The 27,283-nt window shown below is 38.1% G+C and overlaps 3 protein-coding genes across 3 annotated transcripts; all 3 read left to right on the forward strand.

Moving 5' to 3' along the window:
• Window positions 1-2,208: 2,208 nt before the first annotated feature.
• Window positions 2,209-6,156, forward strand: CBG16364 (the record flags this gene model as incomplete). Its single annotated transcript, XM_045238770.1, has 8 exons — window positions 2,209-2,362; window positions 2,786-3,008; window positions 3,302-3,422; window positions 3,624-3,761; window positions 3,814-3,897; window positions 4,161-4,311; window positions 5,664-5,785; window positions 6,019-6,156. 8 exons carry the CDS (start codon window positions 2,209-2,211, stop codon window positions 6,154-6,156), a joined length of 1,131 nt encoding a protein of 376 aa, XP_045095863.1.
• Window positions 6,157-7,876: 1,720 nt separating this feature from the next.
• On the forward strand, window positions 7,877-16,697 carry Cbr-nas-39 (the record flags this gene model as incomplete). The annotated part of the gene is made up of 20 exons (XM_045238771.1): window positions 7,877-8,111; window positions 8,401-8,521; window positions 10,213-10,391; window positions 10,440-10,826; window positions 10,872-10,933; window positions 11,440-11,643; window positions 11,666-11,851; window positions 11,898-11,999; window positions 12,044-12,198; window positions 12,828-12,943; window positions 13,363-13,647; window positions 13,711-13,872; window positions 13,925-14,023; window positions 14,071-14,165; window positions 14,582-14,675; window positions 14,805-14,924; window positions 15,012-15,100; window positions 16,110-16,217; window positions 16,401-16,485; window positions 16,531-16,697. 20 exons carry the CDS (start codon window positions 7,877-7,879, stop codon window positions 16,695-16,697), a joined length of 3,051 nt encoding a protein of 1,016 aa, XP_045095864.1.
• Window positions 16,698-16,864: 167 nt separating this feature from the next.
• On the forward strand, window positions 16,865-19,226 carry CBG16362 (the record flags this gene model as incomplete). The annotated part of the gene is made up of 7 exons (XM_045238772.1): window positions 16,865-17,070; window positions 17,121-17,205; window positions 17,295-17,336; window positions 17,518-17,607; window positions 17,653-17,822; window positions 18,033-18,225; window positions 18,270-19,226. The coding sequence occupies 7 exons, from the start codon at window positions 16,865-16,867 to the stop codon at window positions 19,224-19,226; spliced, it is 1,743 nt and encodes a 580-aa protein (XP_045095865.1).
• Between the last annotated feature and the right edge of the window lie 8,057 nt (window positions 19,227-27,283).

Consider the following 27,283-nt stretch of genomic DNA (forward strand, 5'->3'; position numbering starts at 1 on the left):
ATAATTTTGCTACAACAATATGCCTTTATTTTTCTCCTCTACAAAACATCTAACCAATGTCTCTTCCAACAAAAAAAAACATGATAAAATTATTTGAACTGAGAACCTCACATTTTTCTCTTCCTACCAGCCAGTTTTGTTTTTTTCGTTATTTCTGATTTAATTGTAAGTCAAGTTGGTATTGTTTAAAACCAAAACGATTCGAACAGTAAGAGGGACACTTCAAAGTGTTGATGGTGGAAGGAAATGGTTTGAAAAGTCTTTGGTTGAAGGACAGGAAATTACGGGGTTCTCATTTCATACCCGAAAAATTCTCAAGGCTAGACAATAGCGATTAACGAAACATTCAGAACGGTAAGAGCCGCTTTTGTGGATTTGGCCTTTGAGTGGACTTGAAGAGCAGTCAGCAGCAGGGCTTGTTTTTTGTGACAGTTTTTTTCGGTTTCTTTTGGCAGATTGTTTAAATTGACGTGGCAGCAAGAACAAATTTCAATTAGTCATAATGAGTCTTTCTCGATAAGATAAATCTGATTTCCTGCGGCTTAGATTGATAACGAAACCAAAAATATTGAAAACTGAAACATATAATTTTATATATTTGAAAAATTTGAGGTTTGAATAGTCCAGCAGCTCGAATTTATCATTTCAAATTTAAACAGTTGTTAATTCGTTCAACTTCGATGAAGTAAATATTTTGACACTTTCTCATAGCTGAAATCGGAATTTGTTTTTCAGCAGTTTTGGTTTTATAATTCACGAAATTGCTGACACATTTTGGTGGGACCGACTTTATTCCGTCAATAAATTTTCCGAAATACCAAAGCACTACAGTAATCTTTTGGAGAAATCATCCCTAAGAACTCCAACTAATTAATGTTTTTCTCAAATTTTTTGCCTATCCACTCCGTGTCCTCCCGACACAGTTTGCAATTTGTAGTGAAATGAAGTTATAGAATTTCCCGTGCACATATGTTCTTCCGCTCGTCGTCATCTTCGATTCTTGGTTCAGTTTTAAATTTCAAAAACTATTACACACTACTGACACAGAAACAGAGAACTTCGGCACACGCACGCACACGCCACCCATACGCACACTTAAACTTTCTCTTTCTCGTTCAGTCATCAAGAACTGAATGTTTCAAGAAAATGGTTCTGCAGGAGGTCTCTATGGTGTTAATAGGCCGTCTCGCATCCTTTTTTATTCCGAAATACTGGAGACCACAGCCAACAGAGAGGGGTTCATCGTGTTAGAAGTCTGACGTTAAGGAAACAAGAGAGACATGGCAGACGATACGCAATTCATCGAGATAGTATGGCAGTTGAAGAGTGCAACGAACATTTGGACGGGGGTAAAGAAAAAGGCGATGGGAAGAAGATGACGATTGAGACGAGCGGGAGGAGAGAGGAAGAGAGTCGATGAGAGAGTGGAGAGCGGGTAGAGAAAAAGATGGAGAAAGACAGGGGGCACTAGTGCGTTGGTTTTACGTTGTGTTGCGCGCAGTATTAGCTGCTCTGTTTCTCTCGCTCTTTATTTTCACCGATCTCTTCTTCTTTTTTTGTTATAAAAATATTCATATTGTTTTTCTAGAGAAGGAGAGGACCCCAAATCGACGAGAAACAACCATCGATGGCGTGCCAAACTGGTATCAGAGGTGAGTAACGTTTCGGCGCGAGAAAAAATATTGGGGTTGCGGCGAGGGTTAAGTGATAGCCAATATTTGAGTTCTCGACTGGTTATTCCGCCTTTTTTGGCTGTGTCCAAACATGAGAACCATTTCAAAAACGAATCTAACCTTTTTTCGCCCCAACATGGAATCAAACTCCGATTCTTCCCTAATTGATTCCTCCCAAATTGATTCCTCCCAAATTTCCAGTATTCCACCTTCTCCAACAAATTCCAAAGGTATAATCTCTTTTCTGACCTTCTTTGTGGATTATTCCATCCCTAATCGTTCGATTCTATTCAAATTCTCAATGGGAGGTTTTAGTAAAGTGAACACCGTCTTCATCTCACCACACAGTCGTTTCACGACTATATACATAACCTTGACGCGATTCTTCATCGTTTTCTCCATTCTTCTCTCATTTCGTTTCTGAGAGAGGGAAAGGGTTCCGAAACAATGATGAGGATCCTGATATAGGGGTTCATGAGGCCCGAAGGGATAAAATTACACACATTGCTCATACACTCATGATCCGATCGCTTCAATGTTGACAATGAGTGTGGTGGATAATAATGGACAAAAACCCGAACGAGCTTTTGATTTCATCCTCCTCTTCGTTTCCCTACAATTCCAAATCCCGAGACCCGTGTATTTCTATCTATCCTCGCCACGGCCGTTTGTGGAGGGAGGTGCATTCCGTTAATAATGAAAACCTGCCCGGTGAACGAGGAGAGAAATAGTGCACTTACGGTTAGAGACTCTCCATTGGAGCGAACGCAACAGGCGAAAACAAACTGAAAGTCCCGGCAAATAGTGTGTTTTATCCCGCGAGCTACCCTCTCTCTCCCAGGAAACAGAGCAGCCCGATGTTTTATATACATTTTGGATATCTGTAAGACATACTGAAAAGGGACTACTAAGATACTCTGCCTTCTTGAAAGCTTCTTCTCCAGACACCCCACAAAACTATACAACATCAATTCTTTTGGGAGCGGTCCCAAAAAGAGGAAGCGGGAGAAGCTTTTTAGAAAATGGGACCCTAGACCAGAGCGAGCGCAAAAAAGAATAGAAGGGGAAACAGAAATGACGAGCAACACCACTAAAATGGAGACGTTTTGCAGCAAACGCCGCACTTCGAAATGCACTCAACTTGGGAAAACAGGCCAAACTGCGGCTCATCAAGATTGTCGTGAATAATGAGGAGATGACGCCAAACTACGAGTTCGCTGGAACTGCCAACTGGCGTGATGATTGGAAAGCGTGTCTACCGGAATGTGTGGATGCATATGAGCCATGCTTCATCTTGTTCCGTTTGAATACAATCACTGAATGGGTTTTGATAACGTAAGTTTTGGAATTCATGTTAGGGTGCTTGAAAAATGACTATTTTGCTTTTTCTAATTTGGAATTTTAGAATGGACTGATCAAAATTCTGGCTTTTCTGAACATGTTCTAAAAAACAACTCTATCATAATCGATCTCAATTTCGATAACAAACAAGATTAATGAATTTTTTGAAAAATGTGCACACATGTTTCGAATTTTTAAAGGACACGACACCCGAATGAATTCTTACAAATTTCATGGACCGCACATGTTTCTTGACAGAAAACTAACGATCTTGTTTTTTGTTGCAGATTCGTCGACGATCGTGCTCCGGTTCGCGAGAAGATGCTTCTGGCGGCCACATGTGCCACATTCAAAAGCGAGTTCGGACAGTGTTACATCGAACACGAGAAACATGTCACGGACCGTAAGGTTAGTGATCTGTGGTGACTGCACAAAAAAATGGGACAATTTGAATATGTAAATTGAAACAAAATCGTTGATGTGCTTACTGGAAATTTTTAAAAAATAATCAAATTGGAAAAAAAAAACAATTCTAAAAATTAAAATGTTCAACCTGGAAACCGTGAAATACAAGTTAAATTTTTTTATAAACCGTTTTGTTTCTTCCAGGATCTTACTCTCACTGCCTTCGAATCATGGCTGAAAGCAAAAACCGAACTGGGACCAATGAGTGAAGTTGAGAAAGAACTTCACAATGCTCAGCAAGAGAGAGCCGCCATCGCTCATGCCGGACCACAACATTTGAAGGTGAGTCTTGCTCATTTTTAGCTCTTACTTTGCTAAATGTGTCAATTTTTAGGGTGTCGCTTTTCCAGTGGATCGTAACGCTGAGGAAGCGCTGAGAAAATTGGCCCGACAGCAGCTGAGCTTCGTTCAGCTTTCGGTGAGAAACATCCTTTTCATTTTATTAAGTGACACATAGGGTTCCGCTGCAAGGAAGAATCCAATTAGTATAATTCATGTGTCTCCATAAAACAATAGAAAAAAGGAAATGCGGAACCACAATAAGCTATCTTATGAAGGAATATGCAAAGACTAATGCAGCTAAAAGTAGTCCATATGTCAGTCACATCGTCAAATGACATTATGCATTGCTACCTACATGTTTAATTCACATATACGTACTAATTCTCGTTTTGTTTTCAGGTTGACACACTCAACGAAGCCATCAAACTGGAAAACACTCTCGAGTCATTGGAACCATCTGCACTTGCATCCAAGGTGCCACGTGACAAGCCAAGATACACATTCTATAATTTTGATCATACATGGGAGGGTGTTCCACAAAAGTGCACTTGTAAGTTTTTATTACTCTGCATAATAAAACGAGATCTCAAAGAATTAAAACCAAGCCATAGTATGCGGAGTTCTATTACAAAATTTCGAATTCGCATAATCGACAATTAAGTTGAACAAAAAACGACTGGAGCAAAAGGAAGAAACAATTTAGACCTGACCTGTATTTTCCTGTCTCTAGTTTTTCCCTCTAGTTGTATGTCGTATCGTGCTGCAAATAGTCCTAATCTGAAAATTGTCCTGAATTCACGGAAAATACAATGTATGATCGTCACACAAGAGTTTCCCAATCGAAATCGTTTCCTGTTCAAAAGAGAGGGATTAAAATGAATATGAATGTTTGGTATTTCTAAAACTATGGGATCTTCTGATGTTTTTATTAATTAATAGCTCTTGACCACTGAGAAATTTTTTCAATAAACGGAAAACGAAAATTGACGTTAAAATGAAATTGACGTTAGATGAAATATGGGGACAAAGAAAGATACTAACAAACACATTTGTCGTCGAGCTGGAAACGAGCCCATTAGAAACTTAAGTATATAATTTAAAAAATCACAACATCAAAATTGTCAATTTCTATTATTGATTTTTTTTGAAGTTTTTTTTTCAAATCTAAAAAAAGGCCAGCGTCAGTCCGTTTTTGGCCCAGCAACAAGAACTAACTAATTGATCAAACTCAAGCAATACTATAACGATTAGCTTGAGGTTTAGTTTCACCTGTACTATGAAAACAACTCTCATTGAGCCATAATCTGAATGTATAGTAGTTTATTGGAAAAATATGTACATTATTCAAAGATCGTGAATTTATACCATTTTAGGAAAAAATGGTTGTATTTGGGTGCCTGAAAAAGTACTTACTGCTTGCCCCTTTGGTCTGAAAAATCAGAAGTTATAAAACAAATATAAAACTTTATTTTTGTACTTTTTACACATTTACTTGGTGGCGAGATACATAATGTCACCAAGAAAAAAACTTAAAATTTTTAAAATTACCACTGAAATTGGTGAAAAAAGAGAGAACTGTTTCGAGCGACATTTCTTCATAAAAAGTGATTGTACAAAACAGTTAAAAATATATAACAATGAAATTCTGTGTTTGATATATATTCTGTGAAATGTGCAGCCCAAATGGACAAGTGAGGTGTATTTTTGTAGGACACCCGAAGTTGACCATTTTCATTTGGATGGTCGTTTTGGGGTGGAACTTTGGCCAGCACTGGAACATCACGGTCAGAACGTGATAATCTGTTATCAGCTTAGCTAAACATGAAATAGTTCTGAATGGCCGACTTTTAGAGATATTATAAATTGAAATTAAGAAATTTTTTGACCACGATATTTTTCTAGTGTTCATCTACTCGCTGCCATCATCCGGAAGCTCAATCAAAGAACGAATGCTCTACTCCAGTTGCAAAGGGCCATTCTTGGGTGCTGCACAAAATCAATATGGAGTTGTCATCACAAACAAGGTGCGTAGTTACATAGAATTATAAATTGGAGAATTGGCTTAAAACACTGACGTAAAAAACTGGAAATGAAAAAAATCAACAAAAAAGACGCTAAGAAATTGAAATTCGAAATTTCAATAAAAATGTATTTTGTTGCTTGCTGCGGTAATATTTAGTCTATCTCCTAGTAAAACTCAATAAAAAGTTTTTACTCAATAGGTCTGGGAAAAAACAATACCATTCCTCCGTTTCAGATGGAAGTCGATGCTCGTGATGATTTGTCCGAGAAAGCTCTTCTCGAAGTCATCCATCCGCTTCCCGTTGAAGCGCCAAAACAATTCTCGCGTCCAGCTCCACCACGCGCCGGTCCACGTCGTATCACAAAGGTCTAACAATTTATTCCGACGTCTTCAACCCCTCTCTTTTTCCTTTTTTTTTCCTACTACCATATATTATATTTTGACCTCCACTCTCTTTCTTTCTCTCTTTTTTCCTCTATTTCTCCTTGTGCAGCCCTAATTGTAATTAACATCGCATTGTGTGTATCGCATTGACATACATGTTCACGAACCAGCAACCAAAAAAAAAAGTGTGTTAAAAAATCAAATATTCATCCCCACAACACAATTCTCTCTTCCCGTTTTCTTCACCTCTTTTTGCTCTCGCCGCTCGCCCCACCAATTTTTCTCTTCAAAAATACAATTTCTTATAAAATGATATTATGTATTTCTATTTCCTTTGTTTCTAGAATTATGTAAGAGTAATTGAGTGATACCAAGCTTTGTTTCAAACTGCCTGTACACCTTTCCTCCTTTAAATTTGTTTTAATGTTTTATAAAAGATTGCATAAAAAATGTCGCCTTCATTTTTTCACCCTTTTTAAAATGGTTTGTTGTGTGGCTTCAAAAATATCAATCTTTCATTTTCTTTCCACCCACTCCCGAAATTTATGTGTGACGTTCTGGACATTGGTTTTTATCACGTTTTCATATAAAAACTGAGTGACTGTGTATGTGGTGTGTACGCGCCTGGAAAGCTCGCCTTGATAGTGTTTCTTATAGTTTTTTGAGAATAGTTTTCTTCGATATGGTTAACTTAAAAGTCACAAGTTTCTTATTTTCTTCAGATGGTTGAAATGCTTAGGAACTTCCTCGCAGATTGTGAAAAAGAACGAGTTCGTAGGAAGAAAACGAACTAATAGGATTAATTGATAGATGATGGCAAACTAAATTTCTTGATGATAAAGCGACACAGCAAAAAAACGGAGAAAATTAGTAATTTGAAATTTTCTAGAGGTCAAGTTTAGTACTGCAATTCTTCCTTTTCCCTTTTTCAAATAATTTTTAAAAATCTTATTCCAACTATCAGCCCTCATTTCAAATTAGTATCTTCTTCAATAACAATTAGGAAAGTCATAAATCTTGGAATCTTAGGAACAAATAAAAAAGAAAAACTTCCACTATAAAACTGTCATCCAACCCCATTCAATTACCTCTAATTCATTATCAAACTTCTCTTATTTGTACTCATTTTTTTCCTATTCTCTTTTGTTTGGTTTTTTTGAAGGAATGGAAATCATAGAAACGGCAAAAAAAACCGCCGGGCGAGGGCACAGAGAGTTCCACGGGACTTGATTTCCGAAACGTTTTATTGCTAGTTGCGATGGACGTGTTGTGCCCCCGGTGTCAGGGAGCTCCTCCACCGAAACATTCTTTCTTCTTCACACATTTTGGCGTAGTAACATTCTGCCGAAGATCGATTTCGATGGGAGGGAAGAAAATGTGCAGACAAGACGAGTATCCGCTCTTTTCTCAATCAAAATTAATTGTTTCATGTGATGTACATAGAACGGAAAATGGTGCCAAGCAGTCAAAAAGAAAAAGTTTCCAAAAAAAAGACGTTTTGAGTGACAAGCAAAATCAGAGCGCACAAAATGACGATTGACAAAAAGTCTGTGGGATTCTGGGAGGGTGGCCGTGCTGTGTTTAGCACACCGCCAGCTGACCGACACCGCCGCCGACCATTGCGCCCTGCGGGAAAGAAGAGCTATCGCCCCACTATTCACCCAAACTAGCACCATCTACCCGAAAAAAGTGTTTATGATATTGGAAGATGAAGATTGTTAAAAACCACGTCGTACCTGTCTACGCGATTCTCCTTTTTGTTGTGATTGATTTGGTGCAACCAACTTTGATTCCGTTTTCCTCGTTTTCCGAAGACGCTGGTGACATCAGATTTCGGAGGTTTTATAGGAACTCACGACGAGTTTCTAGAGCAGCGACCGCAAAAAAGGAGAGAATATGGCCGGAAGGAATTATTCCGTTTGTGATAGCCTCCAATTTCTCAGGTGAGAGATCTGCAAAAAATAAACGAACTTAGGGAATTGAGAAAATTATTTTTCGAACTATATCATTTGGCGCACCAAATTTAAAAAAATTGTGAGTTTTAAAACATTCAATACTCGACTGCGTTTCAAAAATCATTTTAATTCAATGATTCGAACGTTTTTTTTTAATTTGTACTTTCTCTCCATGAAAACCTTTTTTTTCATATTTACAAGTAAAAATACCTACGGGTACTTATAAATATTTTCTATCTGAAACACTACAGGATTTTCTAAAAGCATCAGATTTCAGGAGAACACCAACACCTATTTCTCCGCGCAATGAGGCACTGGGAGAACTACACGTGTGTATCTTTTGTTCCTCGACAAGCACACCACAAACATTATATCACTTTTACTGTGGATAAATGCGGGTGAGTCAATTTCAACTCTTTAAAAATCGATAAATGTAAACAAAAACATTAAAAAAGAACTGCGATGTCATAATAGGATTATGTGGCCCGGTGTGTTTCTTTCAGCATATTTTTCTACGGAGACTACTTTTTCCAGCAGGTGGCTTTCTTTTTTTCCTTTTAGTGTCTGATAAGTCGAGGGAACTTTTATCAGTGTATGTCAGTTTCCCACTTTTGATGTGTCGCTTGCCTCCTGTGTCTGACAGCTTACACAACAGATATCAGTGATAAAAATTCCGGGTTCATTGTGTTTTCGAAGAAAAGAGTTGATTGTGAAAAGGAACAAATGAACCCCTCTTCACTTTTTTATGTTTTAGACATATTCAGTGGGTGTAGTTCTAATCTTTTTCTGCGTAGATCTAATTGGCATCATCTTCAAAGCCGCGGCCCTAAAAACTAAAAATGTCTCGGTAATTTGAGTAAGTCAAACCACTCAGGAAATAGAGCAAAAAAGGAGAAAAAAAAGAAAAAAGGAAGAACATTTTAATTGCTCACCGAAGCTGTTAGGTCGGTGCAAAAGTTTCACAAAAATCTTAGCTAAAAATTGTCTGATGAGTCGTTAGCCTAGATTTTGTAGTCACTAGACGTATCCTGTTTCGGCGTTATCGCATACAAAAATTAATGGGAAAATAAAAAAAACGATTGGGAAATTCGAAATTTTGTAGACATTCGTCAATCGTCTAAGATTTCGTGAGATTTTGAGGAATCGAACCTGGGTGGTCAAATTTTGAGAAAAGTGCAATCCGTTCAGTTTGAAAATTTTTCTTGTTTTTCTGTTTCAAAACATGTTTTGAAAATCTGATTTAAGGCGTTTCAGGTAATTTTTTTTAAGTTGCCAATTTTTGAGTATTACTGTTTTTAACATTAAGCTCTGTAACTTCATTCCAAAGCATTTTCGGAGAATGGGATACTTGAAAATGATGAATGATATGGATGATTCGGTTAGATATTCTGCACTCCCATGCTAGAGAACGATTCTAGAGCCCGACGATTTTTTCAGATTAAGATATCCGCGCTACATACTCTCTCAAGACTATCTAAAAATAACTTCCAGCCATCAACCCCCGTTTTTGAGACATAGTTCGTTCAAAGACCAGCCAGTCTGAAAATTGAGAAGAAGTCAGTAAGATTCCGCCAATAACGTTGTTGAGACCCATGACAATGAGCTGTTCTAAATCAAGAAAAGATTTTGAGTAACTTTTGAAAATTTCTGAAAGTTTTGTAGCAACTTGATGTTGGTTATTTTTTGTTATAACATTCATTAAAGTTTTTGAAGTTAAAAACAGAAAAACGCATATATTTCATATATATATATATATATATATAAAACGCTACACGCTTCTGTCTGTATCGGTGTCAGGCTGTGGACTTTTGAAAAATTTGAAAAATAAATATAGGTTCACGTGACCCTCCAAGAAAACGTGAAGAGCCGAGCGACGAACCAGTAAAAAACAAGGTTAAACCGCGCAAAAGGCGCACCAGCTATCTGATCGAAACGCCGGAGGTGCGGCAAACTACGAATCAGCTATTTTGAAAAAAAAAACGTTTTTCAAGCTTCAATATCAAAATGAAAGGTTCTTTGTTGAAGAATGATACTTTATCATCCCCACATTTCATGAATCCTGAAGCGAAAAAAACCGTAATATGTTTAGATGTTGCTCCTATGTTGGCCGTCGTGGCGAAGGGCCGCAAGCAATTTCAATAGGCAAAAACTGCGACAAATTCGGAATTGTTGTTCACGAACTCGGGCATGTTGTTGGCTTCTGGCACGAACACACACGTCCCGATCGGGATATGTATGTGGATATATTTTACAAAAGTATACAGACAGGTTGGTACATATGCTGAATTATGGCTTTCGTAGAATATAAATTCTCAGGACAAGATTACAATTTTGAAAAATCCAAGCCTGACGAAGTGGACTCTCTCGACGAGCCATACGATTTTTCATCTATCATGCACTATGCAAGAGATACATTTTCAAGAGGAGCATTTTATGATACAATTCTGCCAAAACCAAATTCAGGTTCGTCCCTTTGTTTCTCTATTCTGCCAAACCTAGCCGATCCCGTCACTTTTATTTTCCGAGCAACCGCCCAAGAAAAATTCCCATTCCCCTATTTTCCCGAGGATTCTCATCCTTTTGCTCATCAATCTTACCGGAAGAACCTCTTCTTCTTTCCAGGATTTCGATTGGAAATCGGGCAGCGTGTGCAGCTGAGTGACGGGGACATTCGTCAAACGAAAAAGCTCTATAAGTGCTCAGGTTTTTGCTGAATCTCGGGGTTAAATTAAATTTTTGTATTCTCAGAATGCGGAGGTACTTTGATGCAGGAGTCCGGTAATTTAGCAGTTCAACAGCCAGGGATGTGTGTTTGGCACATTATTTCTCCACAAGGACACACAATTTTCCTTAATGTGACAGGTTGGTCCAAAAGACTCCAAGAACGATAGAGGGTAAAAATAACTGGCAAGAGAAGTTCAAGAACCAAAAACTATCAGTTATCAAAATCTTTCTAATAATTGAAGAACTCATAAATCAAGGTCCGCAGAAGCAGGGAATGCGAAAAATATCAACTCTCGCATTTCCTGATTTCCTGCGTTTCATTGTCTTCCGACACTTGATGCATAACTATTTTCTTCCACCTCCCCCTCCTCAACTCATCCAATAACCAATTTTTTTGTTCTCAATCCCGTTTAAATGTAAAATGTCTGAGAAGAGAAGAGCTCTTTTGCCGGTGTTCTATCCTTCACTAGACTGTGTGTGCACACACACACTAGTCTTCCCTCCACCACCACCAAGTCAACCTAATGACTCCCCCCCCCCCCCCACACACACACACACACATAAACCTCAATATGCGGTGATGAGACGGCAGTCCAGTTGTTTTTTTTTCGTTTGCGTTGAATGGATTTCTTTCAGATCTCTATCACATTTTCTGATGATTTTTTGTCATTTTGTTGTAGGAGATAGTATTTTAATTCAGGATCCACCCTATTACCACCTACGACAACCTGTACAAACGAGGTGGACAATGTTATTAGCGTCCGAGACGGAGTATCGATTTCTTCGCCTTTGTTGGGTATGGACCATTTGCGCATCAGCGTTTTCTAACTTTTTCAAATTTAGATCGAGTGTGCGGAGGAAGCAAACTATTCCGGACTATTGCCTCTTCTGGAAATCGGATAACAATCCAAGTACAGTCGACTCATCCAACTCCATCGCTCCCGTTCGCCACCTATTATGCTATTTGTGGAGGGCCAATCTATGCGAATAAAGGAGTTATACATGTAGGAACCCAGAAACTAGTCAATTGACAAAGTTTAGGATTTCCAGAGCCCGAAATACCCGGAATCGTACCCACCAAATAGTGACTGCCAGTGGACGATACATGTGGATGAGAATAGTCAAGTGGCAATTGAATTCGTATATTTTCATGTAGGTGGACTGGAACGCCGGCTCGCTGGAATTTCATTTTTCAGCTTGAGCAGCACAAGGAGTGTATTTATGACCGATTGATTCTGACAGAAGGATCATCGAAAGTTCTGAAAAAGAACGGAAAAGAGACTAGTGAGACTTTTTGTGGACAAATCGAGAAAAAGACAATTGTCAGCAAGACGAACCAACTTTCTTTACGGTAAGGAGGTGCAAAGAATGAGAAAATATTATGATGATTTCATAGGAATCTGATACGCAGACTTCGCAGCTATTCAATAACTTGTGCCTGAAATTCTAGAATTTCCACTAACTAGAAATTTTAGAATGTAAATACAAAATGTCGAGACGTTCAAAAACTGAAACTTATGAAATTCGAAAATTACTGTAACGCTCTATTAGAAGCTTACTCTATAAATGCACTGCGAGCTCAGTTATCTCGTTTCTTCCAAACGCCATGATAAATTTTGTCTGATGAACTATTTAACATATATCACCAATGTTTTATCAGTTGACACGTCTTTAATATCTCTTATATGAACCGACATACTAAGCCCAAAGTGCACGGTTAGGGACAATTGAAAATTTTTGTTCCAGCTAGAACTTCAGGAAAAATTCATGTTAGCTGTGTTTTCCTCGTACTAAGATTTCACGTTTCCTGAACAAAACTTGAGATTCATTCAGAACAAATTATTGTCACTCAAGATAACCATAAATCGTTCTATACAAATCGTAGTTTTCATTCTTTTGACGTTTTCCCAATCCTTACGTATTCTTTCTCATCGACCCCCCCCCCCCTATCTGAAATGACATAATCTCACACTTTTCCAGTTTCTTCTCGGACAATTCCGTTCAAAAAAGCGGATTCGAATTACGATTTTCCAAAGAGCTGAACGAATGCGCAACGGACAAGAACATCTGCCATCATTATTGCGTGAACACTGTCGGTGAGTTGGTGGGGAGGTCATTTATCTTTTTTGTGGGAGAAGCGCCAAAACCAAATCATCATACGACTTTGCATCACTCACGGATTCAACAACAGCTGTCCCATTCGACCGGTGGTAGTGGTTTCAATAGGGTACATGTACCATTAGATATCTGTTTGAGTGAAGCTTCTTCAACCCCCGTCTATTGGTGGTCTACGCTTCGTTTAGTTTCTTCTCATATTTGAAACGCTGGTTTTTCCCGCTACTAAAAAGAACATTTTCCGACGTTTCTAATTCAGTCACTGCGTTCTCCATGGAGATTCGTCAGAATGTCAAGCTTTTTTCTTCGTAAAACTTCTCTGGAGAGTTTTGTCTGAAGAGGAGAGGAAATGAAATATGATGTCTAGAAAATTTGAAGATTGGACTTTCAAGTTTTTCAGGTGGATTCAAATGTGCATGTCGGGTCGGGTACAGCTTATCTGCAAATGGATTCTCGTGTGATAGCACCTGTGGAGGTTATCTCAAAGCTTCAAACGGATCAATATCCTCTCCAAATTTTCCGGAGATGTATCCCAACTCAAAAACATGCGTCTGGGAAATCGAAGCACCAGAAGGCTACCACATCTTCATTAATTTTACCAAATTTACAGTAGAGGGAATGAAGACAGAATGTGCCTACGATTACGTCACGATTGGTGACAGTGAGAAATTGTGTGGGGAGTACGGTAGGTTCATTGCTCTATTTTTAAAAAAACGAGGGTGAGAGGGACCACATCATTTGTCTTCAGACAAGCCATTACTCTTCACAACACCAAAAAACCGAGTACGAATCGAGTTCAGCTCCGATTCATCTGTTGAGAGAGATGGATTCTTTGCCAATTTTATAGCTGATTTTGATGAATGCCAAAACAACAATGCCGGATGCGAGCATGTATGCCAAAATCGGCTGGGTTGGATGAAACATCATCGATCAATCATATTACGAAGTTTTCTATGTTTTAGGATCCTATGTATGTACTTGCAATCCAGGATTCATATTGTCTGAGGACAGGCATAATTGTAAAGAAGGAAGTTGCTTTTTCGAGGTTAATGCTCCATCAGGTATGGACTAGAGAGAATGTTTACCAGCTCTAGTTGCGAGTTTTCAGGTGAAATCAACTCTCCAAACTATCCAAACGACTATCCGAAAGGACAGAATTGCTCCTGGCATTTTGTCACAACTCCAGGACATCGGCTTATGCTGGTAGGTCTCTGATATAGTTGTTCTGCAAAGCTTCTAGAAATGAGATACGCATCAAAGGTTATATTCATGCTTACAATGAAGTTTAGTTTATGGTTATAAAAAGTTTAGAGGCTCGAAAAATGTTATCTAAACTGTAATGGAATTGATATATTTCTAATAACTTTTACACATTCAAATTTTGATAATCCCATATTTCGTTTATGAATCCCTTTGCTAGTAACTGCTTTCCATTAGTACTTCAACACCCTTCCTCTCTCTATAATTTTCTTAATTTCGAATTTTCCTACAAAAATTTCCCAGAAATTCACTTCCTCGAAAAGGTGAACATTTCCAATGACGTATACTCTGAACTCCTGAACACCAATTATGCTGTGCTGTTTTTTCCCCATAATCTATATCATTTTTAAATGTTTCAGACATTCTCCATTTTCCAAGTTGAAGAGCACGCTCAATGCAAGTATGACGCTGTTTCAGTGTTCGACGGAGGCGATGACTCCGCCCAGTTGGCTGGTGAGCTTTTTTCTTGTTGGCTTGTAGCTCAACTCATCTCTCCTCTCTTTTCTACACCTACCGTGGCCCATCCCTCTCAATTCTAGCATTTTTAAATCGTCTTCCCCTTTTCATTCCTTATTTTGACAGGCGTTTTCTGCGGTTTGACTCCGCCTCCTCTTCTTTTGTCGTCTTCCAACGAGCTCTATCTCACGTTCTCTTCCGACGCATCAGTATCTCGACGAGGCTTTCAGGCTCAATACACTTCTGGTAAGTCCTATTTATTGATTTCTAGCAGAGAGTGAGCCGGGGTTATTTAAGAGTTTCTTTCTCGATAGATACATATTCGCTTTTCAGTGTGTGGGGGTCGTCTGACTGCTGAATCAACGCCAGGACACATCTACTCGCACGCGACGTTCAGTGATAGCAAGTATGGAAAGAATCAGGTTAGCTCGTTTGATTTTTGTCTCCCAAGTAATCTTCCAGTATCATATTGTTAAATTTTGAATACCATAGCAAAGGATGAAGTCAAAATAAATTCTGATTGATCTAATGAAGTTTTTTTCTAAGGTTCAAGGTTGCAACACAGTGGGCGGGCCGGTTAGTTTTGACTATAGAGAAAAATGAGCGGGTAATGGTTGCATGATTAGTGTAGGTGTTGTCCCAAAAACACTTTTTCAAAAATTTCAAAAATACTAAACCTCTAGTTACTGAGCTACGGAGTAAGTTTACAAATTAAGAAAAAAATGTAATACTTCCTTGTCTCCTTCTCCCTCCTTTGAATATTTGTTTTCTAGCTGGGTTGTTCTATCATCTCAATGAAACTATCTAGACCTAATCGGCGTTGCTCCGAAATTGCGGTTCACGCTCATCTGGATCTGTGAAAGACGTAAACTCTAATTTTAGGCTTTCCCCCTTTTTCGCTACCGTAGTTCATTTCCGTCCTTGCTGCCCTAGTGTCACTTTTCATTACAATTTGAACGCTAAAATCTACCCTTTTTCCCGTTTTGGGTTTTATACTGTAGCTGTTTTTTCCTTCAATCGCTTTTCTTCGTATGACGTGTGGGAGAAAAAAGGAAAGACACCGAGAAAAGTTCTATTTCTCATCAATTTTCGGCTTTTAATTCTTTCTCAGCTTTAGCTTGAGTGAGATTTCGGAAAAAGGAATAGAACCACCAAAAATAGGGATTGGCATCTGGGAAAATAAGAAAATGTTTTCGAAATGAGTCGCCCCCTCACCCATTAGTGGACTACGGTATACTTTCGAATTCTCCAATTTACGACAGCTCATAAAGAAGGTCGATTGCTTTTTTTTGGCTTTTTCGGCTTTTACGACCGCCGGAAATATCCATGGAAATCCAATTTCAACATCACTATTACGAGCAACCTTCGGGGATGTGTATTGTGACGTTTTTTAGCTTTTTTTTGCTCTCTCATTTGTACATGTGCTTTCAGGATTGCACATGGAGTGTGAGAGCCAAATCACCTGGGAGAGGAGTTCGCATTCAGTTTTCAACATTCAACGTGGAATCTGAAGAAGGTTGTCAGTACGATTACATCGAGGTGAGAAACTAGTAGCCTAATTGAACGTTCCAGATTGGTAGTTTAGTCTTGCTGTACTTTTAAAATGGACGCGTTCGAAAGTTTAAAACTAGAAGCTTCACGAAAATAAAAATACAGCTCAGTGATACTAAGAAAAAAAAATAATTATAGGCATACAGTTTAGAACATATAATTTTATTACAGATTTACGACGGATCTGAAGCAACTGTAGAAGCTCTGGTAGGTCGGTTTTGTGGTGACATTATTCCAGAAGTCATTAGTAGCACAGGTACGACCTTCTGAACTCCTAGCACGCCTCAGTCCACAATTTTAGGTCCTGAGCTTCTCTTGATTATGCACACCGATAACGCGGAAGAAGAAAAAGGATTCGTAGCGGAGTATCGAGAAACCACAAGATCCAGTTCGACAAAAAGGACTTACGTGTCAAGAACACGACACAATCCTCTAGAAGAGCCAATACACGATCGCCGGCGAGAATGAGACCGATGGATTTTTTCCTCTTCCGTGAACTTTTCATTTTATCTTTTCTCTTCGTTTCTCTTTTGCTTTATTTGACGATTTTCCGTGTTTTGTTCCGTTCTCGTTGCTTATCATAATTCCTTAGAACCCAATAAAGAAATTTCAGGTTTGACCGTTCTCCCAGAAAGATGTCGGATTGGATGGGAAGACTGCCCTGTTTTGTGAAGAAGAAGGCGTTTTGTATGCTGGCCATTCCGGGCTCGCATGATTCGGGAGCATTCTGGTTCAATCTTCCACTTGGATACGCTCACGATCAAGCATTCATTGATTACGTGAGACGATTCAAATGTATGCTCATAAAGAACATTTTCAAACGATGGGGACTCACTCAAAAGTAAATTCAGAAGTTTCGGATTCGGCGAATATAACCATTCGGGTTTTCAGTTTAACAATTGTGGAGCAGCTTGAAAATGGAATCCGATTTTTTGATCTTCGCCTGGAGTTGGCTCTGGATGAAAGGTGCTTTGCGGTAAGAAGCATGGGAATTCTTTCGCAACCTTTTTTGATATTAGTTTTAGTTGTCTATCAGTTAGCTTAATGTTTCTATTTGTTTTGCAGCAACCAGAAGTCGAACAAGACCCAAACGATCCAGTTAGAAAGGTAGCCATGCACTCACATTTCTTATTTTCGTTTGTCTTCACTAACAAGTTATTTTTGTTACCTTTCCTAAACCCCGTTCCTGTGTTTCTTTCAATTCTTTACCTTTTAAAGTCCGAAAGAATTTCAATGTGTTGTGTCGTCTGCATAATAAAACCTTCTCCCCTGCAAGTGCTAATTTCAGAGCTGCTTCATCGTACACGGACTGTACGGAACCGATTGGCTCAAACTCGTTCATCAGATTGTTTCTTTTCTCGCAATTCACACGGAGGAGGTAATTCATCATCAATCGAGACATTCCCACTATCATTATTTCTAGGTGATAATTTTGAATGCCAGTCACACCTACCGCATGGATGATCAACACTTCCGCCGATTCTTCCTCCACCCGCTAAAAAGAGTCGCCAGCAGATTCCAAATTGGACTTTGTAGCACAAAAGTCGATCTTCGAACTATTACCTTAGAGGAGCTCTTGTGCAACAACTTCCGGTTAGTTCGATACATTAAAATTTTGCTCATAGAAAATTTGTTGAAAATTTAAGCCTTGTGTTCCATTATCGCGGAGTTTGAAAAGAAAAAGGCGTAGCCTTTGTAAAATTGATACATTAAAAAAACGAATTCCTCGTATACACCAGTTTTTAAGTTTTTGGGGCTCCTGAAAATTTTAGTTTTCAGTGATTATTTTATTTTTTTTTCTAGCATTATCGTTGTTGGACCGAAAGACCAGGATGTTGATGATATTTGCTTTCGATCCGCAGCCATCCAAAACAAATGGCCAAGAAAAAACAATGCAGCCGATATTCTTACGTTTTTAAAAGCTGAGATTCATGCTCCAATCACTCCAGGACTCCGTGTGCTTCAAGGAGTTATTACTCCAAAACTCTCGGATGTTGTACGTTTCATTTTTACCGCTTTTTGAAACAGTCATATTTATAGATTCGAAACTTTCGCAATTCGCTGCGAACTATGTTTTCTATGCCACTACGTGGGTTGATCAAGGAATGGCTTGCTGGGTTGGATGAGGAGGAAGCTGGACTCATGAATATCATAATCACGGATCAAGTAGATACAGAGTTTTGCCGTCTGGCCTACTACTTAAACGTAACCGATTGTCCAGATCATTCACTTGACGATCAAAGAAACCCGCACCTAGACACTAATCCAGTCGTCAACGATATACCAAAGGACATAATTTCATCACCACGTCTACAGTTAATTGAAACCAAAAATGGGATTGCACCACCTGCTAGGAGATACAGCGAGCCAGAATTCCTTATAGAAGAAATTTTCGATGACGAACTATCCACATCTTCTGATGCTCCAAAAAAACCGATTCGTGCTAGTGTGATGATCCAGCAAATTGAGATGGTTCCAGCGAATCAAATGGACGGAAGATGTAGCTCTCCAGTTTCTCCAGTTCCACCACCAAAGCCAAGACGACATACTCAACGTATTCCCTTCGTGATGGAGGTGGAGCCAATACCAGATGACGTTATGCCGTGCCGATCGATCACCCGAGGTCCGATGTCTAGACCAACCGGTACTCCGGTTCGCATTGCACTTCCTGTAACTGCGGAAGAACTGAGATTGGCTGCTCTGGGCGAGTATCCACCATACGGATCGGGATTCTTTTATCGAGTTGTTAGCAAGAAGGAAGGGTCAATAACTGAAGGATCAATTTTTGAAGACACAATAGTAGACGGCCCTCAGGAGCTAGCTCTACCAGCTTCGACGACATCACTGTCCTATGCTGAGGAATGTGAGGCTTCAGCCGACGAATCCTCTCCACTCATCTCCACCGAGATTGAGCATATGGTCGAGAACCTTGTCATCAATTCTACCCTGGACGCTATGGACAACTTGGCTGGACGTTTCCAAAAATACTCTGAATAGACACTGATCTAATTAGATCCCGATTATGCATTCTTCCCACACGTGTTTCGTTTTTTGATGAATGCTGGCTAGTGGAATTCATGAAAACAACTGTTTCTTCAGCTTATATACTTCCATAAGTCAGTATTTCATCTCAAAAGTCATTATTTTATCACGTTTCAATTTCCCTGCTTATTGTCAAATTACACAAACTGGGACCTGAAAATCTTCGCGGGTAACGCTACGAGGCATCGCTCCCAAAACGGATACTGTAGATAGCAAATTAATTTATGTGAATTTAGTGGGATTTTCTGAACAAAATTTAGATTTCTTGGTATGAAAATGATTGCTAGCATCTCTAGAATCTGTTTCTCATCGAAAAAATGAACTTAATTGCGAAAGTAGCTCGAACGAGGCGAAAATCTGAAATATTACGTTTTTGCAGAGCTTTTTTGTAGATCAAAAAATGCGACGATTTTCAAATTTTAAGGTGTCACTTTTTTTTTAATTCGACAATACATTCCTAGAACCCAAGAACAACCACTTTTGAGCATCCTCTATTTTTCTCTTTCTAAAATTCTAGTTGATCACCAATCAATCTTCCTAGAACAATTTTCTCTTACGCCCACTTTATATTTTTACACAAAACTTTTTCACTGTGTGCTAGTCGCTATTGCTTGTAGTCACCATCTTTCCTCCTTCCATAAAAAATTATTCACGTCAATGATGTGTTCTCTTCAGAATTCATGCTGCCACAGTAGATACTCTATTCGCGTCACATTTTTTTCTTCTCCAAAAAATTTCAGTGAACCCCCCCCCCCAGATTGCACTTGCAAAATTCCTAAAATATTCTGTCACATTCCCAAAAAAATCTTTCTTTGTGAAGATTTTCGATCATATAGTATTTATTTTTCTCTTCTGATGTGACGAATTCGAATTCAATGGTCTAACTATTCGTTTGGTGTCCTGTTCATTTTATTTTGCATTACTTTCTTCATTTTCTTATTCAAGTCTAAGTCCCCATAAAAGTTTCCAGTGCCAACTTTCTTCCCATTGGCTAATGACTTCATTCCCGTTGTGAAAATTATATTCTCGGTTTTTATTCGACTAATTCCGTTTCACTGCAATTCTTATATATTGTTCACTATGCTTGATTTTACCAGACATTTTTTGGCAACCGAATAAATTTACTGATATCTTTGGTTTGTATCGTTCGTCTAAAACCGCAGTTTTTTTTTCACTTTTTCATATTTTCGAACTGATTGCTTTAGAAGGACATTTATTGGAAAACAGAATGATTGCTAATTTAAGATATGAATGAAGTCGTGCTGTGTAATACTGAATCAAAATAAAGTTTAGAGTCATAAACTCTTAAAAAAACGGCTCCGATCACTTTTTGATGGATCCATTTGATTCTTTTCTTCACCTTGTAGTTGAAACCGTAAAAGGTTCAGATGCGGTAGTTGGAACGGTAGTAGGTTCAGAGCTGGTCGTTTGAATATGATGTAGGTTCGGAGGTGGTAGTTGCATCTGTAGTAGGTTCAGAGTTGGAAAATTGGATATGAGTAGGTTCAGAGCTGAAAGTTGAAACTGTGAAAGGTTCAGAGGTGGTAGATGGAACTGTAGTTGGTTCCGAGGCGGTAGTTGAAACTGTAGAAGGTTCAGAGGCGGTAGTTGGAACTGTGAAAGGTTCAGAGGTGGAAGTTTGGATATGAAGTAGGTTCAGAGCTAGCAGTTTGGTTATGAAGTAGGTTCAGAGCTGGAAGTTGAAACTGTGAAAGGTTCAGAGGTGGTAATTGGAACTGTAGTAGGTTCAGAGGTGGTAGTTGAAACTGTAGTAGGTTCAGAACTGGAAATTTGGACATGAGTAGGTTCAGAGCTGGAAGTTGAAATTGTGAAAGGTTCAGAGGTGGTAGTTGAAACTGTAGAAGGTTCAGAGGCGGTAGTTGGAACTGTGAAAGGTTCAGAGGTGGAAGTTTGGATATGAAGTAGGTTCAGAGCTAGCAGTTTGGTTATGAAGTAGGTTCAGAGCTGGAAGTTGAAACTGTGAAAGGTTCAGAGGTGGTAATTGGAACTGTAGTAGGTTCAGAGGTGGTAGTTGGAACTGTAGTAGGTTCAGAGGCGATAGTTAAAGCTGGAGGAAGCCATCAACGATAGAACAAGCCATCAACGATGCATGTTTAGAGGGGTAGTATTTATCAGAAAGGAGGTTACTGTAGATTCTAGAAGAAGAAGCTAAAGGTTAGGATGATAACTGAACTACTCATAAACAGTGGTACGGCAATGGAACAAGCCATCAACGATGCATGTTTACCGGGGTAGTATCATATGTTATCAGAGAGGGGGCTACTGTAAATTCTAGAAGAAGAAGAAAATATGAGAGAGAGAGAGAAACACCATAAATACCACTACATCCATATCCATGTGTTCCTTCTTCTCCTTTTGACTTTAGGCCCCTCCGAGCTTCTTGAAATTGACGTGCCTTCTGACATTATAGAGTTGAAAACGGTATATTCAAAATAACTTACCGGTTGTTCACAGGCGATCTTCGGAGTTTTTCCCTCTGTCTATGTGGATTTTAAAGACTCAGCTGCCTGACGCCCGTCGCTGTGCAATCCAGTCCGAGGTCTGCAATAATCAATAAATGGAGTGGGGTCTCTTTTCTTTTTTACATGTCTTTTTTCCTCACAGGGCAAATCTGTCAGGCCTAATTTGATGTGGCATTAATTGCTTTGGGTCTGTCAGATCTGAATCGCAATTTGGAATCTGTTTATCTAAACTTCAGATATGAAAATCAGACATCAAATAGGTTTAAAAAAAAAGTGAGGATTTTTATTGAAAATATAAACCAATTCCGAAATCAAACTCCAGTCCCACACAAATGAAAAGGCATTCACAATAAAAATTAGATTTCTAGAAGCCGACAAAAAGCTAAGAAATTTCAAGTCGTTCAGGAAATTCCAGACAATATTACCGTATTTCCTCTAATAGAAGTCCACCCAAAAGGTCAACTTCGAGCTCATTCTTCTCGATTCCTGGAAAAGGTATCAGGAAGTAGTCAACTATCAAAATATTGTTGATGTTGTGTTGAATAATTCATTAGTTGATGACTTTTCGATATATTTTGATAAAATTTTGTAGTACTAGTCGAATTCTATCATACCTAATAAAGTCGGTCCAAAAATACTAACTCTGCAGGAAACAATGGCAGGACTGGCGAAGGCCCGGGAAAGGCCCGGATTACAAGTATGCTATATTTTTAATACCTTGAGTTGTCTATTTTTCACGGAGAGTGTTTGAATGAAAAGGAGGAGGATATTTATTGCCCGATGCTTGCAGAACCAATTTACCTCTAGTTTATGACATCATGATGAAAGCATTGTCCTAGTTCTCGTTATCCGGGTATACAGCTATTTGGATGTGACGTTAGTTTTGTTGCCAAAAAAGTTTCCTTGTCCATTAACAGAGATTGTGAAGGCGTCAAAATTCGCAGCATTTCTCATGACCACGAGGAAAATGGGCGACACGAGCTTTGGAGGCTGATTCTCTTCGGCTCTTTTGTTTCGGCAAGGTCCCATCACAAACGGACAATGTGCAGTTTCGGGCTGAAATGATTTTTCAAAGGTATATTTTCAAACTATAATATACCTATTGCTTTTATCCTGGAACTCGCTGAACTGCTTGCCTTGGGAGGCCACTGAATGGGTTGGTGGAAATAATTGCAATTTTGAATTTTCAGAATTTGGGTAAAGAAAGTTCATTGATTAAAGAGCAGAAATTTGTGAATAATACTGAGCAGTTTGGAGTTAGGGAAATTGATATTGGCAAATTTGAAGGTCCAATGAAGGCTGAAAGTTCTGAAACTTTTGGTGACTCACCTTCGCTGGATTTGAATCATGATGTTCTAATGGAAGTGTCAGAGAAAAATGGATCAGAAGGAAGGGAACAGTCTGAAGTCCCAGATTCTGTACAGTTGCTCAAACATTTATAACTGAAATAAGCAATTAATTTTGAATTGGAAACAACTCCGCAGGATGTCAATATGGAACATTTGGATGATTTAGATGTGCGTATGCATCAAAAGAGCCAATCGTGTCTGAAAAGAAACCCGACGAAATGGAGAAGCAAAAAGATCCGGCGGAATATGGGACAGTTTTGACGTTTAGGTGAATTATATGAGAAAATTGAAGAAAAATCCGCCACCCCCCAAAAATCCCAACGGTCTGACATTTTATGTTTTTTTCAACTTGCTTGGAGCAAAACTGAGCTACCAATCAATTTTTTGTTCATTTTACGGAAAGCTTAAGTGGTACCTATAACAAAACATTTCAGAAACAACGACAGTTAGTATTACCACTGCTGAACCTACTACAGTTCCAACTACAAATATTGGAACTATAAATGCAGAAACGACTATTGCGCCAACAACCACCGCTTAAACTGCCACGAAGCCATTGCTGAAACCACTGTATACCATCTAAATTGGTGAAAACCAAAGAAATTATTGTCTTCAAAAGTTGTAAGCTGTAAAAAATACTGTATTTGATTTTGTTTCATTGTTACTAGAGTTATCACACAAAATTAACAAAACTGTATACTAAAAGCACGCACTAAATAGTTCCTGGAGCAATCTCACCCAGATCTTTTGCTCATTTCCAACTGAAGGTGGAACGTTTTCGAATGCAGACAGTGTAGTCTACGAACGAAACATTTGTTTGTGACTCATTTGTTTGAATGAAGTTGTGATGTATGAACTAACTAGAAAGAGGCCAAAATGGAATGAGAATAGTGATCGTTGTTGCAATGATTTGAAGAAGTTATAACACACTCGGCGAAAACCTATTTATACGTTTCAATGGCTCAATCATTCCTAATAAATTGAAGTTGTCTCTTCTTCTTCTTTGCATATCATTCTGCTTTCTCTAAAATGTCGATTTTAGAGTCTCTAAAAAATGTTATGCATAGGTTGATCATCTAAATCTTTCCACTCGAAGGATAATGCTCTTTTCGGTTCTTTCTCCGCTACCACTACTATCCTAATCTTATTATCAGGTCACACCCATCCTAATATTGGAGGAGAGTATTTATCAGTGAAGTGTCTTATGAGAAAAAAAAACATGTGGAGGTCTTACTTAGACAGATTTATCTACTAGTAGTTCGGGTTTTATATTATTAGCTTCATTATGGCAGACGTTAAAGTAGGAATATTATCAGTTTTATCGAGGACATTTTTATTTTCTGTATATATCCATTTTGCTGAATAAAGTTATTCACAGTATTTTTTACAATTTTTAGAAACCTTTCCAAAGTATAAATACTGCTTTGATACTTTAACACAAATTTTGAAAGGAAAAAAACTTCAAGAAAGTCAAATGTCATGAATATTTTAAACGAGCACTACTAAAGTTATTCCAGAGTGATGAGATCTGCAAAAAAACGTCATTTAGCTTCCGCTAGTTGCTATTTTATTTCAGTAGAAAAATGAATTTACGTTTTTGATAAAATGAACCTGCTTGTTCTTTGTGGGACTCCGCCTACATTTTGTTTGGCTCCAAAGAACAATTTAAAATTTCACACTTTTCTGGAAAAAATGAAACATAACTGAAAATCTGAGAGTTATCAAACTTTCGAAATGAGAACTTTGATTTTTAATTAAGTTTGCCTGTTAATTAGACGGTTTGAAAACATGCCAGTTTTCGACGCGCAGCTCCTTAAAAAATCTGAAAATTGATCGAACTGAATATTTTTGACAGAGATCTCATTATCCTTCATTCCTCCAAGCTTTTCTTCTTGCAATCTTTATTCTCGGAGATTAAGTTTTGTCTCGAAAAACATTTTGTTCACACGTTTTCCGAGAAATTTTTTTGTGTAGCTAATATTTCCCGTTTTAGTACTATTGCATTTGTTTTCATTTTCTGAACTTTTCTATTAAATTAGGATTTCAAATTTTCAATTCTTTTCAATACAAGAATATTTGACTTTTGAACTAAATGATCATTGAATTATTCAATTTTTCTTTGTATTCATAAATTTGAACTTCTCTGACATTGAAGACGAGTAGAATAAGGAAGTAGACTATCAAATTTGTCATATTTTACTGGTTTGCGGAACCAATGTGAAAATATTTTCAAGAACAAAATAAATTTATTATTGGTTTTTTTATTGTCGCAAATTTTACATATATAACGATCGTTCGTTGGCTAGTCGATTGTTATTTTTTCTCTTCAGTGCATTTTTCCTGGAATCCAACTTGAAATGACCTGAACAATACCAATTTAAAAATTCAAGCGTTTTTTTCAAAACCGTGACTTTTTCATAACGAGCAGATTCTCTATGACTTGTGCAACAATATTAGCTTTTCCGCATAGGACTTTGAACATGGTGGATTGTTATTTTGGGACATCTACTGTCTATTTGTTGGATTTCGTTAAGAAGAGTTTTCATTATTTGATCTCAAGGTGGTTTGATCTCTGTGTGAAAATATTTCTGGCAGAAAAAAAAAAGAATTGGAGAGTAAAAGATAGAGCAGGTGCTATGGAAACATCCAAAGGATTTGGTTGAGAGCTCTTCATTTTTTTTCATATTTTCCTAGTCTCCTTTCAAAATTTCACCCCTTTTCATGAACTTTTACTCTTATTATTCGTAGTCCTTTCAGAAAAAATCTTTCACGAAGTCTATATATCAATAAATTTGTATGATAAACCGTCACATCACACCCATTTCCAGAACAAATAATACTTTTTTCTCATCTACTTGCACATCCGGTGTCTCCTTTGTCCTTTTTGCTTTGCTCCAGAATCCCATTATCCTCCCTTCGTGCAGGGTATTCGATTGCCTCTTTTCTTGTTGATGACATCCAGAAGATATTCTTTTTTTTCTCATCTTGTTTTGTTACAGACGTCTTCATTCATTCTTCTATCAAATTCTTCTACTTCGAAAAGAGGTTGAAAGTAGGAACCAATTACTGGAACGGAAAGCCTGGAATAAACGTGAGTAATTAAAAACAGGATAAAGGTTATTTCAGGCGCCATCAGGAGTTATATAGAATCTTGGAATTGAAAATACAGCCGAAGAGAAAAAAAATAACACAATTTCCGAAGCCATATGAAGCCCAACAACTTTTTAAACACTTTTAAGTTCAGTTTCTTTAAGAAAGCCACCCTCACAAAAATTCAAAGATTCCAAATAACTTCCGGGTGCAAATGAAATAACCTCTCTAATTATTGTGCGTTAACTATGTTGTAAACTTTATCTGCATGACGTGTGCCCGTTAATTCGATCTCACTCACAATCAGTGGGAAATATCATGTTCTCCCCAGTCTTCTCAAAGTTCATGTGCAGCTGTTGTGCAAAGTTTTGCGTTTTCCTGGAAAATCTCCGAGAAAGTTTCCCCTGGAAATTTGAAACTTTGCTGTACTTGTATTGAATTTTTCAACCTTTTTCCTTTTTTTTTTGTTTCTTCAATTGTTTTGTTGCTCTTTTTGATGAATTGCGATTTCTGTCAAATCCCAAAAGTTTCAAAAAAAAATTAATGGTTCTCAAATCTCGAGAAAATGAATGTGCACTCGCTTCATTTTTCTGTTTCTACTCTCATCATTTCCTATTCATAGGCGTTTTTCTCCCACTCTGCTCCATTTTCGTGCATTTCCTGGTTCTCCGAGTACCAGGAGCAGAGGACCATGGAATTAGCGCTTCCGCTGGGTTCTTTCGCAGAAACTTTGATTTTTGTGTTGTGTGACGAAACAACAACAGAAAAAGGAGCATTCTCATTGTGGGACCGTAAAGCCTTATGGCTCAGAACGTTAATACTCTGAAATTGTTTTTTTTTTGCTTTGTTGTTGGCAATTTAATCTACAGTAATCCTTCAAAGTTAATGAGTTTTGTGGAGAAGAAAGAAAATGAGAAAAAATGTTTTGACATTTTTATCTCGAGACCGGAACTGCGGCTTTTTTCCTCACCGCTTAATTAAGTCATTTCTTTTCCCATTAGCCATTTATTTTCTCAACATTGTTAAGTAAAAATGTGCTACATTCATTTTGTGGGCCCCTCCCCATAGGAACTTTTTGGCAATGATTCTC

Source organism: Caenorhabditis briggsae (genome assembly GCF_000004555.2).
Source record: "Caenorhabditis briggsae complete genome, chrX, whole genome shotgun sequence".
Classification (NCBI taxonomy): domain Eukaryota; kingdom Metazoa; phylum Nematoda; class Chromadorea; order Rhabditida; family Rhabditidae; genus Caenorhabditis; species Caenorhabditis briggsae.